Source organism: Panthera uncia, chromosome A2, assembly GCF_023721935.1.
Source record: "Panthera uncia isolate 11264 chromosome A2, Puncia_PCG_1.0, whole genome shotgun sequence".
Taxonomy (NCBI): Eukaryota; Metazoa; Chordata; class Mammalia; order Carnivora; family Felidae; genus Panthera; species Panthera uncia.
The window spans coordinates 157,046,345-157,070,494 of NC_064816.1; the positions used below are offsets into that span (position 1 = coordinate 157,046,345).

The 24,150-nt window shown below is 56.4% G+C and overlaps 1 protein-coding gene across 1 annotated transcript in view; it reads left to right on the forward strand.

Moving 5' to 3' along the window:
- Positions 1-24,150, forward strand: part of AGAP3 (ArfGAP with GTPase domain, ankyrin repeat and PH domain 3) — a 55,272-nt gene that overhangs the window by 641 nt on the left and 30,481 nt on the right. Inside the window, exon 2 of the mRNA XM_049642317.1 lies at positions 4-261. Within this exon, the coding sequence (XP_049498274.1) occupies positions 4-261 (258 nt within the window). The remainder of the gene's footprint in view (positions 1-3; positions 262-24,150) is intronic.

The following is a 24,150-nucleotide window of genomic DNA, read 5'->3' on the forward strand; positions in this document are numbered from 1 at the left end:
GAGGTGGCGGCGGCGGCGCGGGGGGCGGCGGGCAGTTCGGCGGCGCGGGGCCGGGGGCCGGGGGCGGCGGCGGCCCCTCGCAGCAGCTGGCCGGAGGGCCCCCCCAGCAGTTCGCGCTCTCCAACTCGGCAGCCATCCGGGCCGAGATCCAACGCTTCGAATCCGTGCATCCCAATATCTACGCCATCTACGACCTGATCGAGCGCATCGAGGACTTGGCGCTGCAGAACCAGATCCGGGAGCACGTCATCTCCATCGAGGGTGAGCGGAGCCGGGGTCTGCGGGAGCTGGGGCGCGGTGGCCCGGCTCGGCCACGCTCTCCCCGTCTGGGGTCGTCGCGCGCCTGAGGTCCTGGCCACGCGGTTTTGCTGATCGCCAGCGCTGCAGAGCGGTCGTCCAAGCTTCGCTGTATCTCGTCCGGGGACACTGGGGCTCGGGGCCGGTCCCGTGCCAGGGGACACGTTTTCCGTTCTTAGTACCCCAGGGCGTGAGGGTGGTGTCGCCCCGGGGACAGGTGCGCTCAGAACCGCAGAGGTGCGGGGGGCTGGGGCCGGAGCTGGCCAGGCATGCCTTGGGAGGGTGGGCGCCGCGGAGGGCCTCGGCGGGCCGGGAGGTGGGGCTGCTGCCCCGGCCCGGCCCAGCCCCGCGGCGGGGCGGGGGAATCGAGCCTCCCGTTAGTGGATGGCAGCCTTCCCGGGCCCAGCGCCCGCGGGCCCCGGAGGGTGGCGCTCGCCGCGGCGCCCTTTCCCGACGCACACCCCCCACGCTGCCGCTGCCAAGGCGGGCGCAGGCCGGGCCTGGCGCGGGGCTCCGGCGGCGCGACCGCGTGGGAGGCACCGGCCGGTACATCCGCGCTTTCGTCCTGTCCCCCGCGCACCCAGGAGCCGCTCGGGAGGCGGGCGCGGGACTGCGGGGCGCTGTCTGACCTCCACGGACAGGCGCTGGGCGTCAAATGCCAGAATCCCGGGCCACTGCCCTGCCTAGCGCCCTTTTCTCTAGGCTCTTGAGCCCCGGAATTTGGCTGCCACGGCGGGGGGGGGGGGCACAGAGGAAGTGGGGTCACGCTGTCGGCACATATCCCACGACCCCTGTTGTGTGTGTGTGTGTGGGGGGGCACCACACCCACAGATTCCCTGGTGGCACGGTGACCTTTGAGCATCCAAGGGGCAGATGGGCCTCGCCCTGGGTCATCTCCTTCCTCTCCGGCTTCATTGGAAGGGGGACGCCCAGCAAGCAGGTGGTGGGTTCAGCTTTAGCGGAAATGCAGGGCAGGTTGCGAGGTGTTTTGGCGATGACATGGAGTTGTGGGCAAGGCCTGTCCACTTCTTGGGCCTCGCAGTTAGGGCCACACTCCCACCTTCCCCTCCTTGTGTAAGGCTCCGGGGCTCCTGTGCCTGAACACTACTCCCTTCCTGCTTTTGGACGTCCCCACAGCTGGGGAAGGAGCATTCAGTGTTTTGGGAGCCGAAGTCCCCATTTAGACCCAGAGTCCTGCCTTTTTCTTGTCACACTCCAAGCTGACTTCCTTCTGTCCTTTCCCCAATCCTCTGTTACCTCTTTCCTCTCAAGGCTGAGTTCACAGTGAACTAATTAGGCGACGGGGAAAAACTCATTAACATGGATCCAAGTAAATGGCCTGAATCACCGTTGTGGCTGGGGACCAGGAGATGGCATTTGTGTGAGCCCAGGGCCCCAAAGAGAGGAGATGACCAATTTTTCCTCCTCGATCTGAAACGGGTGGGGCAGGGAGAGTCGCCATTCCCCAGAGCGTCACTGTCCCTCTGGGGAAGTAGAAGTTCAGGAACAGCTCTCAGATACCCCTCCTCCCCCCAGCTCCCTTTGTCGAAGAGACTTGATGGACTAGCCCGAGGTAGGGGCTGAGGGAGGACGCCTCCCTCAGAGCACTTCCCAGAGCCGGGAGAGGCAGAATCAGCTGGGTTCCCATCCAGCTCCAACTTCCTTAGCAGTGGCTTGTGACCATCCCCGCCCCCCCCCCCCCCCCCAAGCCCGGACTCAGGAGGCCTCCAGCTGGGCATCTTCTGTGCCACGAGGGTCATGATTCCCGGGACGTGCTCAGTTTTCGTCCCTGTCTTAAATTCAACGTGCTGGGCGGAATTTCTCTTCGTAGAGCCCTCCCCCGTGACCAACTTCCCCATTGCGGTTTGGAAGTACCCCATGTTCTGTCTGCTTAGCCTGGAAGCTTGGTATGGTGAATCCTGGGACCCGATGTCTCATTGTCACCAGGCCCAGCTGTTCCGCACACTCCATTCGCAGCCCTCCTGATCCCCGCTTCCCTGCTCTCCCTTGGTGGGGCCTTGCACCTCTCTCCTCCTGCTCTCCTGTTTTGTCCAGCCTCTCTCCTGGGATCCATCTTTATCACCCACCTCACCCCTGCTTCACCACTTTTGTCACATAGATTTTCTGCTCTGGGCAGGCAGGGAAAAACAAAAAACAAAACCAAACAAAAAAACAAATAACCCCCCCAAAAAACAAACCAAAAAAAAAAAAAAACAACCCAGAAAACTCCTTCTCCAATTTCTGCCCTATATCCTTCCTTGCTGTAGAGCCTCCATCTGCCAAACCATATTGCTGCTGCCTTGTAAAGCAGTGTCCCCACCTTCTTGCTTGGGGGAGGGAGGAGAGCAGCTTCTTGGGGCGTTTCCCGGCTCCCTGTGAGCCTGGCCGAGCCCCCCTGCCAGGGCCCAGCATCAAACCTGGGTCCAGGCGATACTGTTACGTAACACATCCGTAGCCGGGAGGCCGGTCTGTGTTTACTAGGGCTGAGCCTCTTAGTGGGAAGGGATGACATTTTCCTAGTGTATAATAAGCTTCCGCCTCACTCTGGTAATACTTCGGTGAAGGATTTATTTGTTCCAGCTCTGAAGGTGACCCAGGAGACGCAGTCGGAATCCATTTGGGACTGAGGGAGCACCATGGCACCTTGCCCTCCTGTCTTCTGCCTGCTTCACTCAGTCACCTCAGACCCCGCAGCCAGGGTAGGAGGAAGGAAGCAGAGGAACATTCCGCTTTCCTGTCTCAGGACAGGACTTGAGGGGAAGCAGGCTGTTTTTGAAAAGTTCCTTTCCCACCAAAGGCCAAGGAAGGAGAAGAGGGGTCCATCCGGCTGTTTTAAGGCATGAAAGCAGTGTACCCGGCAGGTGGGGGGGTGGACTGGCAGATTCACCGTGTGCAGAGCCTCTGAGCCAGGCTCTTCTCCCTGGTGGGGAAACTGAGGCTCGGAGAAAGGAGGGATCCACGCTGATCAGTCAGGGCTTGTGTGGGGCCTCAGGCAGGAGCTCTCAGGACTTGCTTGGTCTCCTGGCTGTGCCCTAGAAAGAGGGCCGCAGAGGAACCGGCCTCAGTCCAGATAGGGGACAGCCTGGGCACATGGAACATGCAGATGCTGGGCCAAGTAAGCCAGGAGCCAGGATGAGTTCCTGCGAGAAGCCACCTGGGGTCCCGGCAAGTGGCCAGGAAAGGCAGGCTTGTCTCTGAGGAGATGTGAATCCCGGGAGGCCTGCCCCAGGGGAGTGCAAGCAGGGGTGGGCCCTGTGGGCCCACAGGGAGGACCAGGAAGCCGGCCTCGGCCACGAGTATGCCATGTGGCTCCTACTTGGGGAGGAACCGGACTTTGTCAACTGGGCGACTTTTCGCCCCCTTTGTTTTCCTCCAAAATTAAAAAAATACTGTTTTTAATATTTATTTATTTTTGAGAGAGAGAGAGAGACAGAGTATGAGTGGGAGGGACAGAGAGAAAGGGAGACACAGAGTCCAAAGAAGGCTCCAGGCTCTGAGCTGTTAGCACACAGCCCGCTGTGGGGCTTGAACTCAGGAACTGTGAGATCGTGACCTGAGAGGAAGTCAGAGGCTCAACCGACTGAGCCAGCCAGGCGCCCTGTTCTCCAGCATTTTTTTTTTAAAACGATGAAGTGCCTTTGAGCATTCCCAAAGTGGGCTGATTCGTTCTCCCTTCCACCTCGCTCTTGAGGGTGAACTCAGGATCTGCGGGCCTGCCACCATGGGCGCGGGCTGGGGAGTGTTCGGGACTGGGGTAAGGAGGTACAGGTGTTCCCGTTGCGTTTGAGCCTAGGCTGGAGAGGGAAGGGGGCCCTGAGCTGAAGGCAGAGGTGTTGGGGAGGGCTCAGAAGGAGCTCACGGGCCTGCCTGGGGGCTTGAGTCCACCCTGCTTTCTCTGTGTCCCGTGACCAGGTCCCGACAGCAGCCCCATCGTGCGGTGAGGCAGGTGGAGGGCAATCATAGCATTTTGGAGACCGGGAAACTCTCTCCTGGCTGTTCCCCAGCCTGGCGGTTACATTCACCTGGGGGACTTGCTGAAGTGCACGTTTCCGAGGCTTCCTGCGAGGGATCTGATTCAGTGGGTTTGAGATGGGGGCCCAGGGACCTGGGTCCGTCACTTACCCTGGAGTTCCGGTAATTAGCTGGTTTCAGGAATGAGTGCCTGGTGGTGGCCTGGAGGCTTAGGTAGGACTTTGCACAGATGAGTTCTAGGAATTCTGAAAAAGAGGATATCTGGGTGGGTGCTAGTGGCCTGGGAAAGCTGCATTTGTTCCAGATACATTTATTTAGCTCCTACCGTGTGGCCCAGTTGCATGTAGCACAGTGGAAGGCAGGTGGGGGAGCCCCGCCAGCATGCTGGACTGACTGAGGTTGAATGGATCCGCCTTCAGGAGATGCCAAAGCAGGGGTTGGGAGGGGTGGGAATAAAGCCAAGATTTGAACAAAACCAGGGCAAAGGTTAGAGCCTGGGGAAGACTTATCAAGACCCCTTTCTTCAAGGTCACAGGAGAGGGATGGAAAGACTACCTCCTCCAGGCTGCAGGGTGCCCCCTCCCCCCATTCAGTCCTCTGTTCCTAAACTTCTGTTCTCTGCCAAGTGGACGACACCCTCCGAATAAGACACTTCTTGCTCCTAAGTACCCTGGGGCTAGCTCATGCTACATACTTTTCTCTACCATTTCTTTTTTTTTTTTTTTAACTTTTTTGTTTTGAGGTTTACTTACTTATTTTTGAGAGAGAGAGAGAAAGAAGGGGAGAGACAGACGGAGAGAGAGAGAATCCCAAACAGGTTCTGCACTGTCAGCAAGGAGCCCGATGGCGGGCTCTAACTCAGGAACCATGAGATCATGACCAGAGCCGAAACCAGGAGTCGGATGCTTAACTGACTGAGGCACCCAGGCGCCCCTCCTCTACCGTTTCTTTCTTTCATGGAACCTGTATGCCAGGCATGGGGCTCCAGGAGACTTTCCCTGCAGAAGGAACAGGTTTGCAGAGGCAGCAGGGGGTGGTGAAAGTATAAGGTGGTATTCGAGGAGCAGCAGGCTGGTCTGTGTGGCTGAGGCATTGAGTCTGGAGGGGACAGGCCAGGGGACCCCGGTTCGAGCATCCAAGGGAGCAGTGGCCCCGGGGAGACCAGGCGGGAGCGAAGATGCCTTTCTTGAAAAGCAGGCTTAGGGGAGCTGAGGCCTGGAGCAGGGGCAGGCTTGGGCCCTGAGAACTGTGTCCTCATCCAGCATTCCCTGAACACCCATCCGGGGAACCTTCCGCTCACCTCACCCTCATTCTCTTTTTAATACGCAGCTAACTTGAAATTAGTTTAACCGGATTGCCTTCCTCCTGACTTCCAGGCCAAGGGGTAAAGGGGAGCTAATTTGGGGGCATGGAGCTGAGCCCTAGGGTTATGGGAGCAGGGGAGGGCGGTAACCTGGAGCACCTGCTTTGAGGATGTGGGCACTGGCTGGTACTGCGTTGCCCTGGTTACCGTTCCCCGCCTGCCCGCTGGAGATGGTCATGGGCTTTTGCAACAAACACTTGGCAGGTCTCTTTCTAGGTATGCAAGTATCCTTAACATTTTGCAAAGCCTGGGACCTGGATTGAGTAACTCTCCCAAGGCCGTAACAGACACTGGTCTTCCAGCTGCGGGGCTGGTGCTCCCTCCCTTGGATGGATGGACTAGATGAGCTTTGGCCAGTCAGCCTTCCTGTGGCGCCTCTCAGGGAAGCTTTTTGACCTCCAGTTTAACCCGTGGAAACTTTTAGGATGTAACTTAAGGGGAACTTAGGGCCCCTCTCTCTTGCTGTTGTTTTCTTCTGGATGTTACGAATCCCCAGCTGAGTGGTGGCTCTGGGAGGTGTCTCTCCCCTCCAACAGCAGCACAGAGATTGCATATAGCACAGAGATGCTTGCTCAGGAAACACTCAGAAATATTTAAACACTGTGGGGCACCTGGGTGGCTCAGTCGGTTGAGCGTCCGACTCGTGATCTCGGCTCAGCTCCCGATCTCGCGGTGTGTGAGTTCGAGTCCCGCGTCCCTCTCTGTGCCGACAGCGCTTTCACCCGCAGACTCTCTCTCTCCAAAAATAAATAAATAAACTTAAAAAGAAACATTTAAACATTGAAAACAGCTGAACATATGTGTGAGCGTCAAAAGTCACGCATGCTTGTGTAACAAATTCAGATGTGGAAGGAAGCAGAAGAAACACGTGTACGCCCCCCCCCACCACTGCCCCTTAGAGGTGCCCACTGTTACCTGCCTGATGCTTGTCCTCCTGGTCTGTTCTCTAGCTGTTCTCTGCTGTCACAAATCAGTCACAGAGGAGCTGATTTGATATTACTGGCATTTCTCGGCAAAGGTGGGATTTGTGTGTTTGTGGAAAAGCCTCCACTGGTAGAAAGGGAGCCCCTGCGTTCATCTGTTCATCTGTTAGTGTTCATCTGTTCATCTGTTAGCTCCCTGTCGGGGACTCGGGATACTTGGGGTCTCGTTCCTGCCAGGCTGTGACTGGCAGGTCAGTCCTCCCTGGGTGGCTCAGCCGGTTAAGCGTCCGACTTCGGCTCAGGTCGTGATCTCGCGGTCCGTGAGTTCGAGCCCCGCGTCGGGCTCCGGGCTGACAGCTCGGAACCTGTTTAGGATTCTCTGTCTCTCTCTCTCCAAAACAAATAAACAAACTTTGAAAAAATAAAAAAAAAAAAAACATTAAAATGCTTTTTGTTGTTGGTTTATTTCATATTCAGTTGATTACTAGTGAGAGCGTTAAAAAAATTTCTAGGTCATTTGTATTTTGTTCGATTCTGTTCGTATCCTTTGTTCATCTTCCTCTTGGTTCCTTACTCTGTTCATACTGTATGTCAGATGGTTTTAATCTCTTAATGGAGATTTTTCTGAAGTGAACGTTTGTGTGCCTCCATCTCTCAGGCAGCGCCTGGGCCCCCACCACCCCGCCCCGCCCCAGACCCTGAGCCGGGCTGACCAGGCTGTGCTCTGGGCGCTGAGAGCGGCCCCACACCGCATGGCTTCAGAGGGATGTGCCTCTGTTTTTGCGCCTGTTTATAGCGGGTGTTTTTCTTTCTCTTTCTTGCCAGTCGGCACCCCTCCTTGCCACTGTTGGTGAGCCCGCCTCCAGCGGTTTCTCTTTTGCCTTTTAATTTGATGTTTTGATGGCTGGCAAACCCAGAGCCCAAGCTCATAGAGTGGGATTCAAGCCCAGCCATGGCCTCTCGGGGCGTGTGCGACTGTGTGCGTGGTGGGGCGGGCGAGACCAGGAGGTCTGGACCCCACTCGGGGCTCCCTCTCTTCCCTCTGCTGCTGGTACGTACCTTCCAGGGAGGGGCCGACGAACTTCCCGGCCGTGAGGATTTTTTTGTTAAACAGGCCCCTTGGGTGTGAAGGGGCCTGTGTGGGGCACAGACCTGGTTCTGGAACCACAATGCCCGGATTTGAATCCCAGACTGAACCAGTTGGTAGCCGCGTGACCTTTGGTGAGTCTCTTAACCTCTCTGTGTCTTCGCTTCCACGTTGCCAAAATAAGGTTAACAAGCACCCGTTCGTCGTGTAGGTGTGAGAAGGAAGTCGGTGAATGCCCGCAAAGCTTTTAGAGTGGCACCATTCCCTCGGAAGGGCTCCTCGAGTGGCAGGCCCTGTCACGATTTCCAGGGTGGGGGTGGCGACTAAGTGAGGGCACGAGAGTGAGTGCACGGTGCACGGTGCCCGCGGCCTGGGGCTCCTCCTGTAGCTCGGACTCTGGAGGGGCGGAGATTGGGGCGAGCTGATATAGCCCGGCAGGCCCCGGAGCGGGGAGCCACCTCAGGATTTGTCCGAGGCTCTGGCTGAGGGGTCCAGACCCTGGACCGCAGTTTGTCACAGTGAGTGTCACATGGCCATCCAGCATTGCCTTCATTTGATTGTTTGCCCGCCGATTCAAGTGTTTGCTGTAATTCAGCACTGCCCGGTTACACATGTGAGTCCCACGTGTCGGCTGAAATCTTCAAGTAGCCATATTAAGAAAGGTTAAAAAAAAAAAAGGGCGGTGGGCGCTTGGGCTCAGTCATTTAAGCCTCCGACTCTTGATTTCAGCTCAGGTCTTGATCTTGGGGTTCATAGGATTGAGCCCCACACCAGGCTCCCCAATAACGCCGCGGCACCTGCTTGGGATTCTGTCTGCCCCTCCTCTGCATTCTCTCTCTCTCTCTCACTCAAAATAAATAAACTTTAAAAATAAAAGGTAAAAAAAACCCCACAAGGTGAAGTTAATTTAATATTATATTTTATTGAACCTAGTATATTTGAAATAATAATCATTTCCACATGTGATCAGGATGAAAAATTATTAATGGGGTATTTTACATTCTTTTCTCATCCTGTCTTCAAGCTCTGCCCTCAGCCCGGCTCCATTTGGACAGGCCGAGGGGGGAGGGCTCAGTAGCCACGAGGGGGGGCCGTGGCCGTGGTGTTGGAAGAACGTCTTGAATTTTAGCCCATGATAAGCAAAAGAACACCTGTTTGTTGTAAAAAGTGAATGCAGAGGGGGTATATCCTTTCGGATTCAGCTTTCTAAAGTTTTGTACAGTAAAACCTTGGATTGAGAGTAACTTGTTCTGCGAGTGTTCCACAAGACAAGCAAACATTTCTGTTAAATGTTAACTTAACAGACGAGGGATGTCTTGCAATACGAGTCGTACGTGACCCCGAACGTCACAGGATCACAACTGAGCCAGTGGTTCTTGAAATGTGCTTTGATGTGCGACCACTTTGGATGACAAGCATGTTTCCAGAAGAGATTATGATCGCAAACCAAGGTTCTACTGTATTTAAAAGTTTCAAGCAGCCAGTCCACAGGCACGGACTTCCTGAGCACCTGCCACGGCCGCGATGATTGATCGCCAACAGATCCACTGACATCGCAAACAGATCCTACTGGATTTGCAGTAGGTTTTTGTCGCTGTACGTTTTTCTTAAAATCTCAAGCGGCCTGCTGTTGTGGGAGCACCACCACAACCTTTTTCATGTCACGGGGTCTCACGCACTCCTGCGGTTTTGTGCAAGGATGGAAGGGGGGGTTTGAGCCCAGGCCCCCCTCTTGCGAGATAAATGGGTGCGTCGGGGGCCCCTGGTGGGCAGCGCCTTGTTACCGGTGGGTTGGCCGCAGGCCTCGGTGTAGCTCACGTCACTTTGGTTTGGCCTCCGCATCGCATGCGGCTGCTGCTCGGCCCTCCTTGCGTCCCCTCTCAGCCCCTTGCCTCTCTGTGGCCTGGACCTGGAGGGTAATCCTGAATTTCGGGTGAGGAAAGAAAGGCGGGCGGGGAAGGGCCATGACACTTCCCCAGGCTCCTTCCGTCTCCGCAGGACCGGCCCGCAGGTTCTCGAGTGCGGACTGGTGAGCTGCTGGTGGATGGGGTCATGTGAACGGGCCAATCTGTGGACTAGGTGGCCTTCTGCCTGTCAGCTTTACACAAGGTCAGATGGAGCGCCGGCCGGGGAGGTGCACCCAGTCGGGGAATAGGGTGCTGATTGCGCGGCCTGGGGCACAGTCGGAGAAGGGCGAGCCCAGTCTTGTTGCCTTGCAGGCCAGGAGGGCGGAAGCCACTGATCCAGGATTCAAGGTCACTGGTTAGCAGCCGGGCCGGTTTGGCCTCCAGGCTTTTTTGCCTCATGGTGACCTCCTTCTAGCTCACAAGAGGAGAGGTGGCGTGGGCCATCCTGCTCATCACCTCCCCTTCAGCCACGACCCATGGTGGTGGTGCCAAGATGCTACACGGAACCAGCAAATGTCACAATATTCTCTTCACCGCGTCTGGCATTTTAGGCAGGGGCTGTTTTTGTAGGCTTTCCTGGTTTATGTTTCGCCTTTAATTTATGGTGTGTGTGTGTGTATGAATAGCGGAATATATATATTCTAGCAGAAACTTTGTAAACGTGTGTGCAGTTGGAAGACGTGTGGCACAGAGTAAAGCCCCCCATTAGCCCGTAGTTCTCGGTTGGCTCCCTTGGTCTGTCTCAGCCCACTCTCCTCCTGTGGAAGGGAGGCGCCCCCCTGCTCCCTGCTCGGGGGTGAGGTTATCCTGGACCACACCCAGGAAGGTGTATCCCGTTTATTGCAGCAATAAATGCTAGGTTCCTTTTACCCCTCTGCTCTTCTAATGGCAGGAAGGGCCTGGATTCTTTGTCCAGAGAGCCACTAGGGAATCTGCAGATGGGGTGGGCTGGGCATCCCTTTGTGATAGCTTCGATGGGACACCTCCGAGCCAACCCAAGGAGACAGAGGCTGTCATCTCATAGGCCTCTCATCGTCCCGAGCCTCGGCACTGTTGGGAAGGAGACCCTGTCCTGAACTAGGTTAATAGGTTCTCTTGTCATTTCCTGGGCCCCAGTCCCCCTGCCGGCTGGGGCCTCGGGGCTCTGCACCTTTCCCCCTGGACCCCAAGTAGTCTTGGGAAGAGAGCCTCATGGAGGTGCTAGGCCGGCTGGGGTCTAAACCTGGTCTGTCCAGCTCCAAGGCCCACCCTTCCAGTTTGAGGCCCTCGATCCTCACAGGACCTAGAGCGGTCGGTGTTCTTACCCCAGCTGGCCTGTGTCATAAGCTGGTATCTGCTTCCCCTGTGGGCACAGAGCCCTGCTGTCACTTCCAGAGAATGCTTGGCCAACAACCAGGGGCCTCCCTGCTCTGTAGCCAGCCCAGGAGCCCTGCTGGGCACTGGCGGTCCTTCAGGGAGCCTCCTACCTGTATCACTGTGCTCTGTCCCGCTCTGGGGCCATGGTGCTGCCCAAGGGGCCCTCTCCTGGCCGTGTGGGCCCCTGCTGGCCTGAGGAGCAGGGCCAAAAGTTGGGAGGCCATTTATGGTGGGGGCCAGGTGTCCTCGTTCCGAGGCCTGGGTCTTCTCTCTGGCAGGAGGGTGGGGAGGGGTCTCCCACTGGAGTCTGTAGAGCTGGCTCTCCGCTGGCTTGGGCCTGGCTCTGGACCTGCGTGGAGTGACAGCGGGTGGGAGGAGGCATGCCTGGTTCTCTGTCCTCCCTCTTGGAGTTCACGCTCCTCCCCGAGGGGTCAGAGCTGGGTCAGAGCTGCGAGATCACTGAAAACATGGGTGTCGTGCTTGCTCTGTATGCTTCTGACGGGTCCGCTGGCTCAGGCCTGAAATGCCATTCCTGTCCAGTAAGGAAGCTTCCCTGGGAAGTATGGGAGTGTGGCCCTGCCTCCATCAGGCCCGTGCCAGGCGGAGGTGGGGAAGGAGCCAAGTCCTGGCAGAGAGATACCCCTGAACTGGCCCACACTGTGTGACCCTCACTGGTGGGTGGCTTGACAGGGTGACCGTGGGTGAGGCCCCGAGCAGAGGCCTTCCCTCATCTCAGCAGCCTCGGATGTTCCGTTGAGCCGCCACCGAAGAAAAATCGTGTCTCCTGGAAGCGTGCGTGCCTCGGGCCGTGATGGGGTTTGTGCACGGTGACCTGGTGTGGAAGGGCGGCCGAGTGGGTACCAGGCAAGCCTGGCTGCTTTGATAGGCACGGCGAGACACTGTTTTACTGGAATAGTGGTTTGATTATGAAAATTGCTCGCGTAGTGTGTTTTTAAACTATTCAAATGTGCCACCCCACACTCTGGCACTTTGTGTTTGTGCTGCAAACGCGGCAAGATTGACGGCTCTTGCAGCGGTGCGGGGAGCTGCAGGGTTCTATGGGGTTCTACGTTAAGGGCGGCAGGATCAGATCTGGGATCTCGGAAAGAACGGTACTGAAAAGGTTAACTGGCCGATGGTTCTCCTTACATGCCAGGCACCGCCCCGCACGCCTCCTGGTCATTCTCTGGACATCCCTACAGGGTGAGTGTGACCCCCATCCTGCAGGTGGGGGCAGGGAGATGGAAAGGCATGTGCCCAGCGTGGCCCCAGATGATGGCGGAGGCGGGACCTGACCCCGGAAGGCTGGTCTCAGAGCCTGTGCTCTCTGCCAGCATATGCGGCTGTGCCATGAAACGGAGAAAAATTTTAAAACACGGGAGGGGGTGCCTGGGTGGCTCAGTTGGTTGAGTGTCTGACTTCGACTCAGATCTCACGGTTCATGGGTTCGAGCCCCGCGTCGGTCTGTGTACTGACAGCTTAGAGCCTGGAGCCTGCTTCAGATTCTGTCTTCCTTTCTCTCTGCTCTTTCCCCACTCACCCCCTGTCTCTCTGTGAAAAATAAATAAACGTTAAAAAAAATAAGTAAATTTAAATAAAACACGGGAGAAAATTTAAAGAATATTATCTCTTCTGGGGATAAGAGGGATCCTCGTAAGCCAGATAGGAAACCTAGAATTTATAAAGGAAAAGACCTGACAGATTTTCCCCCCAGCTTTTTATTTTGAAAAATGACCACCGCAAAAGGCGTCGTTAACATTTTAACACATGTGCAGGGCGCCTGGGTGGCTCAGTTGGTTAATGGTCCGACTGTTGGTTTCCGCTCAGGTCATGATCTCGCAGTTTGTGAGTTCAAGCCCCACATCAGGCTCTGTGCTGATGGCGTGGAGCCTGCTTGGGATTCTGGCTCTCCTTCTCTCTGCCCCTCACCTGCCTGTGCGCTCCCTCTCTCTCTCAAAATAAATAAATAAACTTAAAAACAACAACAACAACGTACATTTGCTCCTTCCTCTCTCCTCCCCGCCTCACATTCTTTTTGGTGATGGGAGCGGTCAGCAGCTGTCGACGGTGTGGTGCTTCAGCTGGCATCTCCTAGCGCTGGCACATTCTTCCACGTCACAAAATACCGGTGTCCGGGGCGCCTGGGTGGCTCAGTCGGTTGAGCGACTTCGGCTCAGGTCATGATCTCGCGGTCCGTGGGTTCGAGCCCCGCGTCGGGCTCTGTGCTGACAGCTCAGAGCCTGGAGCCTGTTTCGGATTCTGTGTCTCCCTCTTTCTCTGACCCTCCCCTGTTCATGCTCTCTCTCTCTGTGTCTCAAAAATAACTAAAATGTTAAAAAAAAAATTAAAAAAAAAAATACCGGTATCCTACCTGAGAGAATGAGCAAGAATCGTCTGACATCACTTGAGAGCTCACCCATAACTAAATTTCCTCAGTTACCCCCAGATACCTTCCGTAACCTTTTTGTCTTTCCAAATCGGGATGGGATCGGGATGGAACAGGATCCATCAAGATGCTTTTTTCCCCACCATGCGGCCTCTGAAGAGGCCGGGTCAGATTTCTTGTAGCGGGTCTGGTCCGTGCCCCGGATTCAGATGCTGTTGCTGGTTGGCTGTATCGACGTTCTTCCTCTCTTCTCCCCCTGCCCCCGCCCCTGCCCCTCGTGCCACCCAGGACCTGGAGTGAGGTCTGGGGGTTGATGAGATCCAGGTTAAACCCTGTTGACAGGGTTACCCCCTATTGTGTCACATCTGGCCCTGCTGTTAGTGATGCTGAAGAGGGAACAGTCTGGAGGGGCCATTTCCTCCCATCCAGTAGTTGCAAAGTGGGCTGGGGCTTGAGCACCTTGGAAGTAAGCTGCCTGCAGGGACCTCACCTTCTCTGGGGCTGGTTCGTAGGCACCAGCGATCCTCGCCTGCATCGGTTGTGTTAGGGTGGCCATGGGCTGATTTTCTCAGGCGCATGTTCCTTCTGCGAGTCCTAGCTGGCATTAATCTTCGATCGAGCAGAGCTTCGCCCCAGCCCGCCTCTTTTTATGATCGCTGTTTCACGGATTTTTGTTGTTGTTGTCGTTCAGACGTTCTAATAGAATCCATTACAAAATTAACAGATTTAATTACGTTTCTGTGGACTAGAGTAGGAGAGTTTGCTTGCCGTGTCCATATGCCAGTTAAATGCTTACGATGCCTGTGATACAGAGTTCCCGCGAACCGTTAAGAAAAAGATTTTTTAAATTCCAAAGACAAATGGGGAGAGCACAGGGCCAGGAAGACACTTCAGAGAAGAGGAGGTGAGCGTTGTTGGTAATCATGAAAAGATGCTTAACCTCATGAGTCATCGGGGACCCAGATCAGAAGAGCGAGGTCCTGGGCTCCCCTGTCTGACAGCAGGCGGCCAGCGCATAGCCATCGATGCTGGCCGGAGGGCCACTGTTGGGCCGCCTCGCTCGTAGGAGATTGGGTCAATGAGTTGCTGTTTGGAGAAGCCGTCAGACACGATCCATTTACACGAAAAATTCATCTGCCTTTGAACACAACTGTCCTACTTTTGGGCCTGTAGCCCATGGAAAGAAGAAGCTTGTAGTGTCTTAAAAAATTAAAAAAGGAAGCCACCAGGATGCCGTCGAATAGGGGAATGGTTGGATAAGGGTGGTGAGTATGCACCGGGACACGTGAAGGTGGTAACAAACCAGGGTGAACGAGAACTGAGTCCACAGCGGGGGGTGGTACAAGAGCATTCTGGAAGCCGCTGGCACAGTTCGGTGCAGGGCTGGAGGCCCAGTCCTTTTGAGGTAGTGGGGGGCTGGATACTCATTCTGGAAACTTCCCCCCGGAGGAAAGGGGCAGGGGGCCAAAAGCAGTTTTTGAGTGTGTTGTGAAAGTGGTTTTATACCCTCAAGTAAAATTTTAAGGGGCGCCTGGGTGACTTCATCTCAGGCCATGCACGATCTCACAGTTACTGAGTTCAAGCCCCGCGTCGGGCTCTGTGCTAATGGCTCAGAGGCTGGTGCCTGCTTCGGATTCTGTGTCTCCTTCTTTCTCTGCCCCTCTCCCGCTCGTGCTGTCTCTGTCTTTCTCAAAAATAAATACACATTAATTTTTTTTTTTTAATTTTAAGAAGATGGAAAGGGTACATTTGCTATATGTACTAGCCCTAGCTCGCTTTCTTACCTTGTGTCTCACCCAGAGCCGGGCTTGGAAGAAGGCTCTCGTGAGTCCTCGTTAGAATGTGTGGTGGCCCCAGAGTAGCTGCAGATGTTGGGGCTGGGGGCTGGCCAGAGCAGGGCTTTGGGGGGCCGAGCGAGCAGCCAGCAGAGCGCAGACTCGCCTGTGTTTCTGGTGAACCGGCTTTCCTTTCCTCGTGCAGCTCTGACCCCCAAGCACAACAGCCTTCTTGCTGCTTCCATTTCTTTTTCCTTTTACAAAAGTCGTGTGCTCCCTGTAAACGTTTTGGACAGCAGAGTGAATAAAACAGACATTTCGCAATTTTTTTTTAATGTTTTTATTTATTTTTGAGACAGAGAGAGACAGAGCATGAGCAGGGGAGGGGCAGAGAGAGGGGGAGACACAGAATCTGAAGCGGGCTCCAGGCTCTGAGCTGTCAGCACAGAGCCTGACACGGGGCTCGAACTCACGGAGTGTGAGATCATGACCTGAGCTGAAGTCGGATGCTCAACCGACTGAGCCACCCAGGCTCCCCTGTTTTGTTTTTTTTTTTTTTTAATGTTTATTTTTGAGAGAGAGTCTGAGAGCACATACTTATGAGCGGGCAAGTGGGGGAGGGGCACAAAAAGGCAGGGACAGAGGCTCGGAAGCGGGTTCCATGCTGACAGCAGAGAGCCCGACTCAGGTCTCGAACTCACGACCTGAACCGAAGTTGGACACTCAACCGAGTGAGCCACCCAGGCGCCCTGTTTTTTAAGCAACGTTTGTGATATTAACCCATTGACACGGTCACCTTGTTCCCCCCCCCCCCCAGGTTTGATTTCCCTTTAATTCTATTTTTCGTTGGGTACTTAGAATTTGTAATTGTTCTGGATCTTGTATTTTTACGTAGTTGGACCTATTGATCATTTTTCTGCCTGGAAATCCGACAAGCCTTGCTGCGTATTGCTTCCCGCCTCCCCCCTTCCCCGCAGCAGTAGCTGATGGGTGTCCCCTGGCTCCCCCCTTCCCCCCCCCGCCTCCCCCGCCCCCCGCACTGTCGAGTGTGGGTAACCAGGGCCTTTGGGTAGCGAGGGGCGTGAGGAGGGTACACAGAGGCGCCCCGTGTCCCTTCTGCATGTGGGCTGGCAAGGGGCTTGGGCACCACCCCCGGGTGTGGGCAGAAGCGAGGCAGCAGACACCCTGCAGGGCAGGCGGGGAGTAAGACACTCAGCTCAGAAAGCTTACGCTCCCCCAGGGGAGGAAAGCATCTTCAACTCAATTCGGGAGGGTGTTCTCATGGACTCGTCTCCTTCCTGACCCACAGCCCCAGCCTCTCTGTGGCTCTGTCTATGTGGCATGAAAGTCATATGGGCCAAGGGCTCATCAGCCCCAAACAGCCTCCCTTTGCCTGTTGGAAGTAATCATTTGAGGCGGCTTTCTCCTTTGTAAGTGCCACCTCTCTCTCTCTCTCCCTCCCCCCTCTCTCAGAGGTGTAGCTCCAGAGCCTGGATCAGGCAGGCTCTGACTGAGGCAGTGAGACTGGGGCAGGAGTTATTTTGGAAGGTAGGGAAGGAGGAAGTTGGGGGGTCTTTTTGGAGGGAGGGCCCTTGCTAGGGAGGGCAGGGCTGGTCTTCACTGATGCGAGGACCCGGAACGGAAGACAGGCAGGGGCTCCCCGCAGGATGAGCTCTGGGCTCAGGTCGGCCCCATGTCTGCAGAAATCTGGCCGGGCCACCCGGCTCGGGGCCAGTCAGAGGGCCCGGGTTGGAATGCCAGCTTCAGCCACTGCTAGCTGGTGACCTCAGGCTGTGTGACGTCTGTGCCTCAGATTTCACATCTGTTAAGTTGGGGAGATTAACTACCTTTCCCAGAGGGTTGTTGTGCGGGTCGGTGTGTGTGAGGTGCTCAGTGTGGCTTACTTGTGTTCAATAAGTGGCTCTTATGATCAGGTGACCGGTGGTGTCCCATGTGGCTGCTGCCTTGGGTGTAGAGGGTACCGAAGGTGGCTCCACTGTCTGCAGGGCTGGCCTGTGTATGTCCAGGAGCCCAGGACCTGGCGAAGTGAGAGCAGATCAGATACTAGCTTCGACAGCAGAGACAAGTCCAGCTAGGGATGCTGAGGGAGGGCTGCAGGGTCTGGGAACTGGCAGGGGTAGAGGGAGGTGATCTCCCTGTCCAGGCCCTGCTTTCAGTTACCTTTGACGGGAGCCCGTGCAGGAACCACCCCCCCCCCCCCCCCCGCCCCCGCACTGGGCAGGTGTGGCCTTGGGAATGGGCTAGAGCCTGGGTCTCAGCGTAGGCCCCACCCCCTGAGGAAGTTATCTGCCCTGCCTTCAAAATCTGTAAGGGGAATTCAGACACTTTTAAACTTATGTTTAAAACTGGCCTCTCGGGGCACCTGGGTGGCTTAGCCGGTTAAGCATCCATTTCTTGATGTTGGCTCAGGTCATGATTTCCTCCTCGTGGGATCGAACCCCTGTCGGGCTCTGCACTGAGCATGGGGCCTGCTTGGGGTTTTCCCTCTCCCCCTCTCTCTGCCCCTCCCCTGTGCATGCATGTGCCTGTTCTTGCTCTCAAAATAAATAAGCATTTTTTCTTTTTTTTCCCCCAAAATGTATGTTTGTTTATTTTGAGAGAGAGTGAGTGTGAGCTTGAGTTGAAGGGCAGAGAGAGAGAGAGAGAGAGAGAGAGAGAGAGAGGGAAAGAGGCAGGCTCTGAGTCATCAGCACAGAGCCTGATGCAGGGCTCTGTCCCACCAACTGTGAGATCATGACCTGAGCTGAAATCAAGAGTCGGAGGCTTAACCCACTGAGCCACCCAGGCTCCCTAGTATATAAACATTAAAACAAAACTGGACTACCCAAACCTTTCTTTTTTTTTCCCCTTTAGGGTACAGTACCCCGCAGCCTCCTTTCCTTTGGGCCCTGAACTTACCCCTGTGCACCCGAGCTCCCTGGGCGGGGTCGGTGGCAGGGGGGCACCTGCTAGCAGTTCACTTTCTGTGGCGCCTCCATTTTGGAGCCGAATTTGTGCAATTATTATACTTCATCCATTCTTTCCTTGAGTAAGATACATTTTTCTAATTTTTTAAGGTTTTATTTATTTACTTTGAGAGAGAGAGAGTGCCAGTGCACATGCACAGGAGGGGCAGAGAGAGAGAGAGAAGGGGGGTGGACAGCGGATCCAAAGTGGGCTCTGTGCCCACAGCTGAGAGCCCGATGCGGGCCTCGAACTCACAAATCATGAGATCATGCCCTGAGCTGAAGTCCGGCGCTTGACTGAGCCACCCAGAGGCCCCAAGATATTTTTTTTTAAGTTTTTTTTTTTTTTAATTTTAATTTTTTTTTAAATTTTTGAGACAGAAAGAGACAGAGCATGAACGGGGGAGGGGCAGAGAGAGAGGGAGACACAGAATCGGAAGCAGGCTCCAGGCTCTGAGCCATCAGCTCAGAGCCCGACACGGGGCTCGAACTCACGGACGGCGAAATCGTGACCTGAGCCGAAGTCGGACGCTTAGCCGACTGAGCCACCCAGGCGCCCCAAGATATTTTACTTTGGTAAAAATCGGATGAACACAAATAAGCCCAGCTCCTGCTGCTAAGGAATGAAGATCTCATCAACTGACTGCCCTTGGAAGCCAGGGGACTGGAAGAAGCAGATTTTTAGCTCCTGGGACTTGGGCCGGACTGTTGCTCAGTTCTGAAGGAAGAGAACACTTTGGAAGACACGTGAAATGTAGGAAACGTGTCAAAATTGGGATGGAAAGGCAAGGAGCCATTAGGAAGCACACACTGTGGTACGTTGTGAGTCTGGAGTCCCGTGTCCCCGCCCCCCCCCCCCCCCCCCCCCCCCCCCCCGGGCGCCGGAACAAGGCAGCGAGGCAAGTGCCACACGCCCCTGCCCCCGCAGGGTCACAGGGAGGAGACAAGGTGATATGGCACAAGCACACTGGTTGGAAGGCAGAGGACTTGTCTGGGCAGAGCGCAGCGTGCTCGGGGCCCACGGTCCTCAGACAGCCCTGTGGCTCTTTCTCTGTCTGAGCGGGGGGAGCAGTGTCTGTCTGGGTCTCTCTTAGGGTTTTAGGATGTGGCCAGGCAGAGCAAGGTCAGGAGGCTGGTCCGGGAGGTCAGGAGGGCGCACAGAGGTACTGAGCCTCGCGCAGAGTTTGTGGACAGAAAGAAAACGAGGAAACTGCTATCCAGTAGCCAGCTGGGTGCTAGAAGGCCATTTCCGGGCTGGCCAACTGCCCTGCAGGGGGTGGTCTTGGGTTCCTCCCTTTGCCCCCAACCCCCACTTGTCCCCTTGATCCTCTCCACTTCTCCACAGGGTGGTGGGGGAACGCAGCCACTGGTGAGCTCCCTGAGACCCTGACCTTGGGCGATGGGGGCGGAGCTCCTAGTTCCTCTGTGCAGCCCTGGGAGGGCCTGGGGACAGGAGCTAGCTTCTGTGCAGTCACACCTGCCTGGGCCCCTGGAGCCCACCGTCTTGGGTCTAGCTCTTGTCCGTCTCCTGGGCTACCGTCACACGGCACCACAGCACATTCATTTTTATGGTCTGGAGGCCAGAAGTCTGAGATGCAGGAGTGGGCAGGCAGGGCGGTGACTCCTGTGATGGCACTCAGGAGGGTCTGTTCCAGGCCTCTGTCCTCTCCTCAGCCTGTAGACGGCCGTCTTCCTCCTGTGTCTCTGTACATCATCTTCTCTCTCCATCACTGCCCCTATGTCCACATTTCCCCTATTCGTAAGAACAGCAGTCATAGGGGAGTTGGGACCCACCCTACTCTGGTGTGACCTCATCTTGGCTAGTTACATTTGCAAGCACCCTATTTCCAAATAAGGTCACATTCCAGAGCACTGGGGGTTAGGACTTCATAATACAAGTGGCCGGGGGGGGGGGGGGGGGGGCACAGCGCACCCCCTGACAGCTTTCATCAGGTGTTCAGAGAAAGACGGGATCCAGCAGGGCCCCGGGGATCTCCGAGGTCTGCATCTTGCGGAGAAGAGAGAGAGCGAGCTAGCAAACGGACAGGCCTGTGCTGATGTGTAACTGCTGGCGTGTCCAATTAGGTTCCTGAGTGGAAGAAAGCTGGCACCAGTTGAAATTGTGCCTGCTTCCGACAGGACTCTCCACGCTGTCACTCAGCCGGCAGGAACGGCTTCCTTAACCGATCACCTGGCACCGTGTCGGACCCTCTGCAAATCACAGCACTGGTCTTCTATTCTAGCAACGTCAGGGGGCAAGATGGGATTACTCCTCGTTCATAGACTAAAACCCGAGGCCCAGTGAGGTTCAAGTGACTGTGGACAGACGCAGCCAGCAGGGTCCAGAGGTTGAATTTGAACCAAGTTCTTTCAACTCCAGAGCCTGTGTCTTAGTGCACCCCACGTCTCTTGACCGGCAGTCTTTGCAGATGATTTGGGCTGTCATTTATCTCCTTAGCAGACTGTCCCAGCCAGGGACCGTCTAAGTCTGCCTCCCTCCTCACAAGGAGAATGAAAGTCAGGGTATGTAATTCGTGCTTAGCATGCATGGATTCATTCACTCATTCATTCATTCAACCATTGCGTGTCTCTTGCGTGCCGGCCCGAGGTCTAGTGGGGGAGCAGTAAACGCAGCAGAAAAGCACCTGAGAGGGATGAGTGTCCCACCCATGCAGTGATGAAGCTGTCGCTGTGCGTCTCAGTGGACAGTTCCTGACCCTTAAAGAGGGCCGTGTCCCCCATTACGGTGGGAATGGTGCGTTGTTGGGGAGGCCGTGGGCCAGCCTAGTCTAGAGTGTCCCCCTCTTCGCAGCCTCCCCAGCCCCCCACCCGGAGGCCCGCTCAGAGGGGACAGAGCTTGCTAGAGACCATCCAGCCGCCGCAGCTCTGGGTGTGGCCCTCGCCGCTGTCCTCCTGCGGCCTTCCTCCCACCTTCCTGGGGCCTCCCTTCTCTGCGGCGCCCAAGCTGCAGGAAGATGTTTTGCTGCCACCTTGTGGACGAGAAGAGCGTGGCCGATGTTGGAGACACCAGGGTGACTCTCGGACCCCTCCGGCCGCCGGAAGGAGCCCAGATCACTTCCTCCACTCACGTGCACCCTTTGGCTTTTAGCAGAGAGCTAGCCCTTCCTCGTCTCTGAGAAGGACGTCCTCAGACTCTCTCTGGCAGGGGTGGCCTCAGCCGGGCACGGCTGCCTACTTATCAGTGGGTCACCCCTAGCAAATATTTGAGCGGAGACCAGGTCCAAGGTTGTGTGGGATTCTCGGGCTGGAGGCTGCCCTTTCCTCACACCAGTGTTTGGTTTCTGTGCAGTGCCTCCCAGGTCACGCCGTCGCAGGGGTCTTTCTCTTTCCTAACCCCGGCTCCCGGGGTTCGTAATGTCGCAGGCCCAGGCCGGCTTACCTAGTGGGTCCAGCCCACCCAGCTGTGGATACATGTAGAGTCGGCTCTTTGTCCTTCTGATTTCCCCGCTCGTTTTCCGTACTGTCTGCTTCCAGGTAAAGTGTATCCATTCTCTCCCCCACCCCACCCCCCTCTCCCCGAGTGCACACCGCAGGCATCCTGCGAAATTGTGTCTTTAATTCCCCCAGAAATTGCCACGGACTGTCTCACCCCTCAGCAAGAGTTAGCCTGGTGTTTCTGATGACCTTAGGACTCTGCGGACTCGGGAGGGCCAGCGTCGCGGGATTTCAGTGCTCTTCCCGTGACCCCAGCTTGAAGCTTTTTAGGAGGGGCCTCGTGTCTTTGGGGCTGTGTTTGCCACATCTCTTTGGAGCAGAATCTTGTCAGGCAGAACACAGACTTCGTCTTGACCAGGGGCTGACGCCAATGAGACAGGGAGGTATGTGTCCGTGCTGTTCTCGTTCCTGAGATCTTCGGCTGGCTTGGTGTCCCGGCGGTATTTATGTGTAGGCAGGTGTCCTTCTCTGGGTCCGGGAAGGGGGGATAGGAAAGAGGCAGCCAGGTGAGGATGAGGACGCTGTTGCAGGTTTGGGAACTGACACAGGCTGAGCATTTTGCTTGGACTGGATTCTGCAGGTGCCGTGGGAGCCAGGAGCTGGTGCGTCCTCCGAGAATGTAAGATGTTCTTTCCCTTCTCGGGGAAGCCACTGCTGCCTGCGTCCCCACAGCACGTATGCGTGTGTGTGTGTCTGGGGGCCTCTACCCCTTTATGCTGTCTTGCTCCTCTCCCACGGAGACAGCCAGTGGGGTTCTACAGCAGCCCTGTCCCTTCTCAGTCCCCAGGCATAGCTGCTGTCTGGTGTTTGCAATTTCACTGGCTTGGGGGGGACGGTTGGTGATAAGCAGCTTTGGTCTTCTGGGGAGGGGTAACTCCCCGGGTGTATGTGAGAGGGAGGGCAGACAGACAGATAGGCAGATAGGGAAGTTGAGTGTGGGAGACTTAAATGTGGAAAAGTGAGTCAGGGTTCCAGGGCCGTGTTCCTGTCTCCATGCCTGAAGGATCCTGGGGAAGGTTCCTCTGTGGAACCATCTATTATCTGGGGGCTATGCATCCCGGAGAGGAAGAAGCCATCCCCATCACTGTTAATAACCAGTCCCAGGAAAATAGGCAATCACCCCCGGGGCTCTCCAGCCCTGGGAGATCCAGCCCAGGACTTGAGAGTTTCCAGCTCTGGGTTCTTCAGGAGCACCTAGGGTGGAGAGGCTCTGCCTTCCTTAGGCATTCCCCCACCCCAGCCCCCTCAGGAATGTGCCACTTTTATCTTGTACTTTGCTTCTAACCGGGAACTTGGAATTCTGAGGCTGAGAGGGACGTTGGCAGTTGGGCCGGACTGGGGGTGGAGGAAACTTGGGAGTATTCTTTTAAAGCGCGTGCGGGGGGCCCCCCTCATCCTTGTCGCTGCCTAAGCTGGTTTCTCTGCCTGCTCATGGTCCTTGTGGATTCTGGTAAACCAGCTCATGGCCGGGGCCTGATGTTTAAAATGCGCTGGAAAGCACAGCGGGCCAGCCCCCTGCCCCTGGGTGAGCCATGCGCTCAATGAGTCTCTGGTGCAGCCCACACGCGCGCGGACAGGCATCGGAGCTCCGAGGGAGTGAGCGTCAGGCCCCAGCCAGTATTGAGGGCGAGCACTTCACCTTGGCCGGCCAGCCTCTGCACAGCCTCTGAGCAGGAGGTGCGACCCAGCAAGCAGGACACTGGAGACCTCAGACCAGAAATGAGCCGCTTCGTCCAGAACTGTGTGGCCCGGGCCCGAAGGTTTTACCTGTTGACTTTCTGCTGCCCTTAGGTGGGACACTTAACCCAGTCTAGACAATGTTCTAGTCTCCGGGGGAGAAGATCACCCCAGCCACTAACAGAAGAGCCAGCAACTCTGATTCTGGAGTTTCCCAACCTCAGAATGTCTCAGCCCCAAACTAAGGATGACCCCAGTCAGGCCCCCCATTTTACAGATAAGGAGGCTGAGGGCCAGCGAGGGCCTATGACTTGCCTCCTGACTGCTCCCTGAAGCTTTTCATCATTCTGGCCCCGTGGTGTATCGCCTGTTTGGTGCTTCAGAGAAAGAGCAAATGCCCACTTCTGTCCAAAACAGGGCCCGGTGTGTGGTTTGCTGAGGACTGTTATTTATTTGGCACTGCTGGTAATGACGGCTCCTCACCTACTTGCCCCAATCCGAGGAGGAGCCCTGGGCTGGAATTTCCTGTTTTCTGAGGGCTCCGGGGGCTGCCCCAGCAGGCCGACTCCCCTGGTGCCGCCGTTCCAGGGTGTTCCAGGCCAGGCTTGCCGCCTCTCCTTGCGGGGCTGGCTGCAGGCCTCTCCAGGTCTGGGCTTGCCGGCTGCGAGGTGGAAGCGTTGAGGGACTCCGTCGGCCCGACACCAGGTGCCCAGAGGCCGGAGGTCCGTGCGCCCCGGCCGCGGCCCCGGCCCGGGCCCAGCCCCGCGCCCCTCGCCATGGGCCTGGCCCTCGCCCGCGGGCCCTGAGCATGGAGCGGGGCTGGCCGCCCGGGGATGGTTGCAGCCGGGAGCGGCCCGCCGCCTGCCGCCGCGCCCTCAGCGTCTGCGACTCGCTGGACCTGCACGGCGCCCCGACCGGCCGCGCCGCCGTCGCCCTCCAGGCCGCCCTGAGCGCCGCGCGCGAACAGCCGGCGCGGCCGCGGAGC